The sequence below is a fragment of the Sinocyclocheilus anshuiensis genome, unplaced genomic scaffold (assembly GCF_001515605.1).
Source record: "Sinocyclocheilus anshuiensis isolate Anshui unplaced genomic scaffold, SAMN03320099.WGS_v1.1 scaffold50, whole genome shotgun sequence".
NCBI classification, from domain to species: domain Eukaryota; kingdom Metazoa; phylum Chordata; class Actinopteri; order Cypriniformes; family Cyprinidae; genus Sinocyclocheilus; species Sinocyclocheilus anshuiensis.
In genome coordinates this window covers 2,580,117-2,591,811 of record NW_015542382.1, presented here as the reverse complement: position 1 = coordinate 2,591,811, position 11,695 = coordinate 2,580,117, and the positions used below count along the sequence as shown (strand labels likewise).

The 11,695-nt window shown below is 33.7% G+C and overlaps 2 protein-coding genes across 3 annotated transcripts in view; one reads left to right on the top strand and one right to left on the bottom strand.

Annotated features, from left to right (window-relative positions):
* Positions 1 to 9,668, top strand: part of rgs11 (regulator of G protein signaling 11) — a 17,643-nt gene extending 7,975 nt beyond the window's left edge. For both annotated transcript variants that reach the window (XM_016491802.1, XM_016491800.1), the window contains exons 9-17: positions 971 to 1,036; positions 1,369 to 1,392; positions 2,074 to 2,135; positions 2,354 to 2,467; positions 2,573 to 2,688; positions 6,015 to 6,102; positions 6,413 to 6,551; positions 7,242 to 7,324; positions 7,408 to 9,668. In XM_016491802.1, the coding sequence (XP_016347288.1) occupies positions 971 to 1,036; positions 1,369 to 1,392; positions 2,074 to 2,135; positions 2,354 to 2,467; positions 2,573 to 2,688; positions 6,015 to 6,102; positions 6,413 to 6,551; positions 7,242 to 7,324; positions 7,408 to 7,534 (819 nt within the window). In that variant the 3' untranslated portion in view covers positions 7,535 to 9,668. The remainder of the gene's footprint in view (positions 1 to 970; positions 1,037 to 1,368; positions 1,393 to 2,073; positions 2,136 to 2,353; positions 2,468 to 2,572; positions 2,689 to 6,014; positions 6,103 to 6,412; positions 6,552 to 7,241; positions 7,325 to 7,407) is intronic.
* A 49-nt stretch (positions 9,669 to 9,717) lies between these two features.
* The window catches only part of LOC107692641 (transmembrane protein 8B-like), a 13,211-nt gene continuing 11,233 nt past the window's right edge, over positions 9,718 to 11,695 (bottom strand). Inside the window, exon 13 of the mRNA XM_016491799.1 lies at positions 9,718 to 10,300. Within this exon, the coding sequence (XP_016347285.1) occupies positions 10,007 to 10,300 (294 nt within the window). The 3' untranslated portion in view covers positions 9,718 to 10,006. The remainder of the gene's footprint in view (positions 10,301 to 11,695) is intronic.

The following is an 11,695-nucleotide window of genomic DNA, read 5'->3' as shown; positions in this document are numbered from 1 at the left end:
GTATGTGTGTGTGTGGGTGTGTGTGTGTGTGTGTGTGTGTGTGTGTGTGTGTGGTGTTCTGCTTCTGTGAAAATGTTGTAAATCCACCTGCCAGACATTACTGGGATTTGGGTTAGTTTGAAAGCCTGTAAAAACAAGGCTCACAATATTTTTAAAATATATTTATAATAAATTATATGGACAATGACGTATATATCTTCTATGATGAACATGTTTTGACTTTTATGAATTTCGAGTAAAAATATATTTGAATCATTTCTTTTGGGGAGAAAATCAAAATGTTAAGGTGGTGTATTTGTTCTCAGATTTTTTTCCGCCACACTGAAAAACAAAATTGTAGGGTTTTGAAACAATTTTTTAGTCAGAAATTGCTATTAATTTTCACCAATATTTACACAAAAATGACAAGTAGCACATTGATTTAAACATGGAATTTTGAAGTAGAAAGACTGAAATAGTGTTGTCTTATAAAACATATTCCAATAATCTTTAAAACTTCAAAAAGTCATTTTTTACAGTGGTATAGGAAGTCGTTTTATTGTTATGTGATGATGCTATAAAACAGGACGTGATATCACAGAAAGGAGGACCTCTTTAAAGCCCAGCAAGTGGCAGGGTTAGTTTAAGTTTTTTATGAAAACATAACCTTAAAAAAAAACATCATGAAAATGTTATATTTATAATTAAGAAATATACTGATATAATAAAATACTGTTATGAAAAAATATATTTGAAAATAAAGATTAAGATGTTTATGCTACTCCACGTTTTAAAAATATTTTATTATTATTATTTATTTATGTTACAGCAATTGATATTAAGAGTAAAAGCTTTTGTGAAATGGTATACAATTCAAAAGATACCAACATGAATACAGAGATCACATTTCTAAGGGCTTGGCGCATGCGTTTGATCATAAACATCTTATTTTGTCATTGATCCATATATCTCTTTATAACCACATTTTCAGCCCGGTACACTGGACAGTATAGATCATGGACCGGAAAGAAGAACCATGAACACACGAGTGCAGCTGGTCAGTAAACAGACCACCACAACACAACTAACCCCATGCACAACAACACATAATCCACATACACACAGACACGGCACGTTTCAAAAATATATGAACAAACATTCACAGCAGAATCTCTCATGTTCAAGCATCATCTATAGCTTTTTTCTCTTTATTTCTGTTTTTTATCATGCATCCTTGTTGAAGTAAGTAATCTCTAAAACACTGACTCATTTCCTGCTGTCATTTCATTCCATTGCAAAGTTCAGTGATTTAGTTTAGTTTTAATAGCAACTTTTTTAAGAAAGCTAATATATTTTGATGATATTTTGTCATTGTACATTTCAGAAAAGAATGCAGAATTCTACAAAAAAGAGGTGAGTAATTTGAATGGCAGGTTTAACTGTCTTAAAACCATACAGTGGTGGCCAAAATTATTAGAAGTTATTAGTTATTAGTATTTTCACCAGCTAAAAAATGGTTTTAAGTCAGTTATTTCTATCTTTTGCTGTCAGTAGGAAAAAAAATGGTTTTAAGTCAGTTATTTCTATCTTTTGCTGTAGTGTGTCAGTAGGAAATATCAGTTTACATTTCCAAACATTCATTTTTCCATTAATTGTAATAATTTTTTAGTTTGCACAAGGACTCTGACAACAGAGACAACATATATATATATATATATATATATATACATGCATATGACTGCTGAAAATTCAAATTAATAAATTACATTCTAAGATATATTCAAATAGAAAAGTTATTTTCTATTGTGACCATATTCCACTGTTGTGGATTTTTTTGATCAAATAAATGTAGCCTTCGTGACTAAAAGAGACATTAAAAAAAAAAAAAAACTATTATTTTTACCAAAAAAAACCAGAGAAAATCATTAAAACTAAATTATTCTAATATCTGTAATGATAATATTTCTTTGCAAAAAAATTAGTTAGCTGTCTATACATCATTCTTTACTTATGCAGCACATACTGTACTGTGAAATATAACCAGATTTACTTCTTGTCATGCTTGTTTTTGTGTTTTTATGGTAAACGACTTAGATTGAAAATAACAGGATAAGCCTGGCGAGGAATCGTGTAAAGTCCTCCATTTGCCTTGAGAGGTACTCTGTGTGCGTGCGTGTGTGTGTGTGTGTGTGTGTGCGTGTGTGTGTGTGTGTGTACTCTGCCGAAGTCTAAGACTCCAGGCTAGAGCTAATGGACTGTCCTAAAAGTATCTTTTAAAAAGAACTCTTACCATAACCCTTTGTGATGGCCTTACATGTCTCTGTGTGTGTGTGTGTGTGTGTGTGTGTGTGTGTGTGTGTGTGCGTGCGCGCAGTTACGTTAAGTACTGTGAGCAGTACCAGCCCCATGACCCCATAATGCAAGGATGTCTTCCCAGCAACCCCTGGATCACAGATGATATCATGTTTTGGAACATGAACTCTGAAACGTGAGTCACATGATCACACATGAATAACCATTTTAAACAGAAGTACACTAATGTTCTGTCCGAGGGTCAGTAATTGCTCTGCATATCTACGTTTTCCTGAAATAGAGTTGCTTTGCCGACTAAACTGCGTGTGGAGTGCTGGAGCTTTAGCTTCATGGAGCTGCTCAACGACCTAATGGGAAGAAAAGAGTTTCTCACGTATTTGGAGAAAGAATTCAGCGGTACACACACAAAAATGTTATTCATGATATTGTATTCATAACCCTTACAAACAGTACTGTGTTGTTACCATAGTATAGTTATAGCACCAGATAGTAGTAACATAGTACATAGACATATAGTGTACTGAAGTAGGCTACTGAATAATAATTGGTTTGACCAATACTTAAAGCAGCACTATGTAACTTTTTCTGTTTTCAAAATTTGCAAAATGTATATAATGAGCGAGTACATCATGAATTCATCTTCCAAACCGCGTTTTTTGTCTTATTCCGAATCACTACGGTACACTTATAATAAGTACTTATATTTGGACTATTGTCGGGTCGTCACCGCTGCGGAGTAACACATACCTGCGTGATTCGCCATAGACATAAACTTAGAGAAGTAGCTCCGGTTGGAATGTTCTTCCGCGGGATGTGTGCAGTTCTGTTTATTAACCGCTAGAGCGCCAAAAGTTACATAGTGCTGCTTTAATCAGTTCAATATTTGGTTTACTAATAAATGGCGCCATCTGGTTGGGCTATATAGAATAACACCCAACAATGCTAACAACTGTGTTTACAGCTAATGTTTGCAATTATAATATTTGACTTTTTACATAACAGCCACTCATGTTTACAATACTGTTCAAAAGTGTAGGGTTTTTTTATTTTAAATGTTTTTGAAAGAAGTCTCTTATGCTCTCTCAGGCTGCAATTATGTGATCAAAAATACAGTAGTAAAATCAGTAATATTGTGAAATATTTTTACAATTTAAAATCACTGTTTTCTATTTGAATATATTTTCAAATGTAATTTATTTCTGTGATGCAAAGCTGAATTTTTACCATCATTACTCCAGTCTTCAGGTACACATCTTTTGTAACATTTTAAATATATTTCATTTCAAAACAAACCAAAGCATATATATATATATATATATATATATATATACATGCATATGACTGCTGAAAATTCAAATTAATAAATTACATTCTAAGAATAGAAAAGTTAGAAAAGTTATTTTCTATTGTGACCATATTCCACTGTTGTGGATTTTTTTGATCAAATATTCGTGACTATCGTGACTAAAAGAGACATTAAAAAAAAAAAAAAACTATTATTTTTACCAAAAAAAACCAGAGAAAATCATTAAAATTGTATGTCTCTGTGTGTGTGTGTGTGTGTGTGTGTGTGTGTGTGTGTGTGTGCGTGCGCGCAGTTACGTTAAGTACTGTGAGCAGTACCAGCCCCATGACCCCATAATGCAAGGATGTCTTCCCAGCAACCCCTGGATCACAGATGATATCATGTTTTGGAACATGAACTCTGAAACGTGAGTCACATGATCACACATGAATAACCATTTTAAACAGAAGTACACTAATGTTCTGTCCGAGGGTCAGTAATTGCTCTGCATATCTACGTTTTCCTGAAATAGAGTTGCTTTGCCGACTAAACTGCGTGTGGAGTGCTGGAGCTTTAGCTTCATGGAGCTGCTCAACGACCTAATGGGAAGAAAAGAGTTTCTCACGTATTTGGAGAAAGAATTCAGCGGTACACACACAAAAATGTTATTCATGATATTGTATTCATAACCCTTACAAACAGTACTGTGTTGTTACCATAGTATAGTTATAGCACCAGATAGTAGTAACATAGTACATAGACATATAGTGTACTGAAGTAGGCTACTGAATAATAATTGGTTTGACCAATACTTAAAGCAGCACTATGTAACTTTTTCTGTTTTCAAAATTTGCAAAATGTATATAATGAGCGAGTACATCATGAATTCATCTTCCAAACCGCGTTTTTTGTCTTATTCCGAATCACTACGGTACACTTATAATAAGTACTTATATTTGGACTATTGTCGGGTCGTCACCGCTGCGGAGTAACACATACCTGCGTGATTCGCCATAGACATAAACTTAGAGAAGTAGCTCCGGTTGGAATGTTCTTCCGCGGGATGTGTGCAGTTCTGTTTATTAACCGCTAGAGCGCCAAAAGTTACATAGTGCTGCTTTAATCAGTTCAATATTTGGTTTACTAATAAATGGCGCCATCTGGTTGGGCTATATAGAATAACACCCAACAATGCTAACAACTGTGTTTACAGCTAATGTTTGCAATTATAATATTTGACTTTTTACATAACAGCCACTCATGTTTACAATACTGTTCAAAAGTGTAGGGTTTTTTTATTTTAAATGTTTTTGAAAGAAGTCTCTTATGCTCTCTCAGGCTGCAATTATGTGATCAAAAATACAGTAGTAAAATCAGTAATATTGTGAAATATTTTTACAATTTAAAATCACTGTTTTCTATTTGAATATATTTTCAAATGTAATTTATTTCTGTGATGCAAAGCTGAATTTTTACCATCATTACTCCAGTCTTCAGGTACACATCTTTTGTAACATTTTAAATATATTTCATTTCAAAACAAACCAAAGATAAACTAGCATAGTGAGCAAAATTGTGCAAAATCTTAGATTGCAAAAGACTTGTTCTTTTTCATTTTAGTTGCATTACTTTAAGCAGCTTTGGACAAGTGTTAATTATAATAAATATACATGTTAAAGGGGTCATATGATGCGATTTCAATTTTTCCTTTCTCTCTGGATAGCTGGCCAATCAGAGCACACCTCGCTTTTCAGACCGATGAGCTTTGTAAAAATCGACACGTTTCAGAAAGGCGGAGCATAGAGGAGAAACAATAATGTACAGTATGTGGAAAATAATGTGTTTTTTAACCTTAAACCACAAACACATTTTTCACAAAATAATGTTCTTTTTAGCAACATCATATGACCCCTTTAATTGAAATCATTGTAGCAGACTATTCATCTTTGGCTGGTGATGAATCATTTAGTTACTAGAATTAAATTGTTTCAAAATCAGTTCTGCGTATCAGAAACTTAAACAAAAAATGATTTGGTACGGTTGTATATCGGTTGTATTAAATCAATATCCACTGGTCTCTAGTACTAAATGATAATCTACATTTATAAATTGTATTCACATCAAATGGAATTTTCCAAAATCATGGTATCACTGTGGTATTTTTGCAATATTTTTGTTTTTGTTTGAATCCCTCTTTATATAAACATCTTTTATTTTAACCCAGTTCTGAAGAGCGTCCCAAAACTGTCGTTCCCTTCTGTACTTTCAGAGCTTTAATAGATTCCATTTTTATCCTGCTGCACACTCTGTATATATGAATAATGTAACAACTTTTCATGTTTCTCTCTCCCCCGTTCTCTCTCTCATCATCTTCTTTTGTCCCCTTTTTTGGGTGCTTCTCTCTTGTTCCCCTTCTTGGTTTCTCTCGTGTTATCAGCGGAGAACTTGTGTTTCTGGCAAGCCTGTGAAGACGTTCGTCACGGCGAGACTGCAAAAATTCCAGGGAAAGTGGATGAGGTTTACAAGTATGACCTTAATATTTTATCCATGCAACAATTTTAAAGACATTTATATGGTTAAAAATATGTATATTTTAAATATGCTGTTCTTTTGAACTTTCTGTTCATCAAAAAATGTACCATGGCTTCCCAAAAATATTAGCTTTGCCATCACAAAAATAAATCTATATATACTAAATCAGTAAGTATGTACTATACCGTATATACTTAATCAGTGTGCCATATGAATGAAAGTCTCTCATCACCTCTAATTTGTCTCTTATTCATGTGATTTTTTTGTTGAACCTTGTAACTGATCTCCATTATAATCTATCAGACAGTTCCTGGCTCCTGGTGCAAGTCGCTGGGTCAATATTGACAGCAAGACTATGGAAAAGACACTGGAAGGACTCAAGCGCCCTCATCGTTTTGTCTTTGATGATGCTCAAATGCACATTTACTTCCTCATGAAAAAGGTATAATGTTCAGCTCTTTGATCAAATGCAGAATGTGGATAAATATATAGTTGGGGTTGATGATATATTTTTTTAAAGATTTGGTAAGACTCATCTCTTGTGCACCCCAAGGCTACATTTATTTGATCAAAAAAACAGTAAATACAATAATATTGTGAAATATTATTACAATTTAGAATAACTCTTATTTTGTATTTGTACATATTTTTAAAGTAATTTATTCTTGTGGTGTCAACGCTGAATTTTCAGCATCATTACTCCAGTCTTCAGTGTCACATGATCCTTTAGAAATCATTCTAATAGTGCTCAAGAAACATTTCCTATTATTATCAGTGTTAAAAACAGTTGTTCTGCTTAATATTTTTGGGGAAACCGTGAAATATTCTTAAAACAACAGCGTTTAGTTAAAATACACATTTTTGTAATTATGTAAAAAAGAACAATTATGCCACTTTTGATCAGTTTAATGCATCCTTACTGAATAAAACTTTTTTTTAAATCATAATGACCCAAACTTTTAAACTGAAGAAGTGAAGACTTCCAAAGTGATTGACAGGGTGTAAATGAACATGGGTCACTTGAATATGGATATTAATATTATAAACAAAGCTCTTATGATGTGAAAAGATGCGAAAAGGATTGGAATATTCTTGCCAAAGTTCAATAAATGTCTTTTGTGTTTCTTTGTAGGATTCATACCCTCGTTATCTCAAATCTGAACTCTACAAGAACTTATTAGCCAGAGCCATAGTACCACAGGAGACCAAGAAAAGGTAAAAGCCTAAGACAGATACAACCCATTTTGCTCAGTCTGCAGAGGAAGAGATGTCTTATCAGTGTTTGTCTGTATGTCCAGTGTTTTCCCGTTCATGCGTCGTCAGCGTCACTCCAGCCCCTCGCCTGCCCTTGCCACCCAAACCGCAGAGGATGATGGGAAGGCAAAGAACTCTAACTCTAATTCCGGAACAGCATCCCGGCTTTAAACATGCACACAATATTTACTGCTTGTTTTTATTTTGTGCTATTATGTTACCTAACACAGCTGTAAGTGGCATCTCCATTGCTTCCTGTTGTGCTCTACAAAACAGATGTTATAACTAAAGGTCATTATATAGCCTAATAAGAATGCTTGATTCCTCTGTTCACATTTCTCTATATGATATGTAGAAATACAGCTTTTCATGCATTTCAAAGATACTGTTTATGATGTAGCAATAATGCCGTAAGACATCAGATATATATATTACCAACTTTCAACTGTTCAACGAATGTTTTCTTCAGTGTTTTAAGTGTAACTTGCCTTTTTCACACATTTGTCATGTTTTTAATGTATTTATTTGATATAAAGTTTTTAATTTCTGCTATAAATGTACTATTGTCACAGTTTATTGACATATATTTACATCACATATTATAACAGTGCTTCAGTGAATACTTGAATGGACAGTACATCTAAAAATATCTACCAAGACTAAGAAGCCAGTTTTAAATAATCATTGAATTATTTATTTTTTCCATTTATTGGCATATATATTACAGATCATTTTAGGAAAAAAGGAGACAGGAATCAAGAGCACAAATCAAAATGACTAAAAACAACAATAAAAAAACATTAACATTAAACATAATCTCTGTGACTGCACTGCCTCATTCTCAACCCCAAACACAAGTGCATATTTGTGCAATTTACAAGGCCTACCAATGGACACAAAGAAGAACAAGGATTGTCATGATAAGCGATATTAAATCAAAACTAAATCCCACAAGAAAGAAGAAAAGGTTTTGGGATTCACAGATTTACAAATGAAACTATTATATCTTAGTTTAGCTCATATTTCTTTTCAATATCAATTCCAATACAAAATGAATATAAAACATTGTAAAACATCTGTATAATATTCCAACCCTAATTACCTCCTCTGGGGGAAAAAAAAGGACATGAATCACATTAAATGGAAAACCGTGACACTGATTTACATCCATTTGATCTTTAAAGGACAGCTGCTATGTAAATGTAAATCTTAAAAGGACATCCACAGATGCCTCTTCAAGTTTAAACTAGCCTGAGGGTTCAGAAGTACAGCATTATGCATATCTATGTAAAGCCTTGACCAATACAGAAGTTGATCTTAAATACATCAGATACCCACTACAAACACACACACACACACACACACACACACACACACACACACACACCTTTAACCTATGAAGGAGACACAGCCATTCATAATGGCATACAAGCATAATTTCACATTCTGGCTCAAGCAAACACAATTTTAAGCGAGTTTAAGAAGTTCTTCCCCTCGGAAACGTAAGAACAACATCTCACGAAAAATTTCAAGGCTTTTAGGGAGGAAGAAGGGAGGTCATTTCTTGTACATTCCTGACAGTGGTATAAATAATAGTGTAAAACAATTTTGGCTATTAAAGGAGGAACTATTGCACCTGTTCTCCAGTGTAAGCAAACAATAGTTCAGAGACACAGACAACAGTAATGAAAATGCCCAACACGATCCTCAACGTCATAAGTATGTCCAGACAGAATCTGCAATTTCCTTATTTTTTCAAATTTTCTGTGCTGATTTTGAAAGAAAATCTACAGAATTCTGTGAAAAGTATTTAACTATAGTTAAATGTGTTATTTAAAAAAAATAATAATTTCTGCAGAAACAATCCCAGTTCTGTGGGTGCAGATTCAATGTGGTGCTGCTCATAAAAATCAACTGAAAAAAGTGCTGAATAAACCTAGAAATCAGTAGTGTTTTTCTCAAAAGAGATAAAAAAAATGACATTTGTCCACAAAGAACATGACAAATGCAGTGTAATTAACTGATAAATTGATTCTCTGATAAATTAAACTGGGTCAAATGACATTCACTAAGTTGCCTTTTGTGCGTTTTCGTTCTTAAAATAATTGACATTGCTGTTGTTCTCTGTGAAATCACTCATTTGAAAAGTTAAAAAGTGTAAATGTATCCTGTTTAAAGGAATAGTTCATTCAAAAATGAAAATTATGGCATTATTTACTCACCCTCATGTCATTCAAACCTGTAAGCGGTTATTTTTTCCCCATGAAACACAAAAGGAGACGTTTTTATTCATCAAAAAGCACCATAAATGTAGTCTACATGACTAATGCACTATATTCCAAGCCTTCTGAAGTCATACAATAGCTTTGTGTGGGAAGCAAAACAAGTTTGTTATTCACTGATAATCTTCACTTGATTATGAATTGTCAAGAATCTCCTGTTGTGTTCCATTGATTTGGTTTATGGGTTTAGAAGGACAGTAAAAATGACATTTTTAGGGTAAACTATTCCTTTAAGTAGTTATTAGTGTGTGTACAGAGGAAAATCTTTCAGATAAAGCTTGACGTGTTTCTTAAAGCTAACCACTAATGTTTGTAAAAGTGTTAAAATGCACAGTTTGTGCAAATATCAATAGCAGTGTATTTAGGTGACAGTGTAAAGCTCTACTTTCTCATTTTTACATCTCCTGTAGCTACAGATTTTGTTGGTCCAGCCCCAGGGGGGAACGTGTTTTTCGCGGGGTGGTAAGAGGAAGACCACGCTCGTGGCCACCATGACATGCCATATGGAATGAGTGTAGTAGTAGTTGATGTCGGTCTGAGCGAAGACGTACACGCACACACCAATCAATGCAGATACGATGCCTGGAAGCAGGAACAACACCCAGCGGCGCCACAGTGGAGGGTAGCACTGATGCCGTTTCACTCCTCGATAAACCTGTCGGGTAACACAAGTGAACAGGACAGGACATATTGCTCATCATTACATGGGAAATGTATTGTCAAGTTTATTTTGAAGTTAAATCCGGTAGGATATAATTTGCACTGTGTAAGACAAAAAAAAAAAAAAAAACTTAAACTCAAAGCGCAGACAATTTATTTATTTTTTTAATTTAAACTGGAAACCATAAGTGGGAGTATTTATTTATTTAGAAAAGTAACATTTAAATCTGAATTGAATTATATCAAACAACAGAAACCCTGTATCTGTATATATATAATCGACTGTCAGTCGATTAAAATTTTTTATCTAATTAATTACGTTTCGATTAATTAATCGCAAAATAAATTTGACTGTGAAAATACCCACATTTAGATTATTTAAAGCTTTTTTTGTGTGTTAAATGAGAAAGTATCAAGTAGACATTACAAATCGTAGCTTTAGAAAGAAATATTTTATTTGATTCAACATAATATGTAATACACATAAACATTTCGACTGCAACTGCTGCAACGTAAACTATGGAACATAAAAGAAGATAATTTGAGAAACATCTCAGTATTTTTTGTTCATACAGTAAAAGTAATTGGTAACCAAAACAGCTTTATACCAACCATCTTCAAAATACCTTCTTTTATGTTCCACAAAAGAAAGGTTTGAAACGGCATGAGAGTGAGTAAATGATGACAGAATTGAAATTTTTTTGGGTGAACTATCCCTTTAATGTTTTTATTATTATTTATTTTTTATGAAATTATACTCTAAATAAGAAACTAAATCTGCCAGCAGGTGGCGGCAGTAAATGTCGTTACGAGTCATTCATTCATTCATTTGTTAAGTTCAAATGGCTGATTCATTCAGGAATGAAACCGCTGTTTTTTGCACGGAGACGCGCAACAGTTCTGCTGCGGCTTCAAAGGTAGTATGTTCTCTCCAAAATTGAGCAAAAACACATAATGTTGTGTTGAAAATATAACACAATATCAACTTCATATTTACTGAACTGTTGTATAAAATCCAATTTTAAGGGATAGTTCACCCAAAAATGAAAATTACTCCATGATTTACTCAGCCTCAAGCCATCCTAGGTGTATAAAAATGAGGATTTGTAAAGAAAAATGTTGGAGGATTTCAATATAAGCCAAGAGGACACTGGTTTTCCTTTGCTGTAAACAAAACTTGTTTCTCGTGAGACTCGCATATTCTCACCGGAGTTTATGCCTACGTCATCCGCTGGACACCACTCTCTCGTGAATGTGCGTACGACAGTTAGCGGAAGTTATAGATTAAGGTTTATAAAGTTGTAAATATGGACATTTTTCTTACACAAACTCATCGCGTCGCTTCAGAAGGCCTTTGTTAACCCCCCGGAGCCGTGTGGACTTCTTTTAT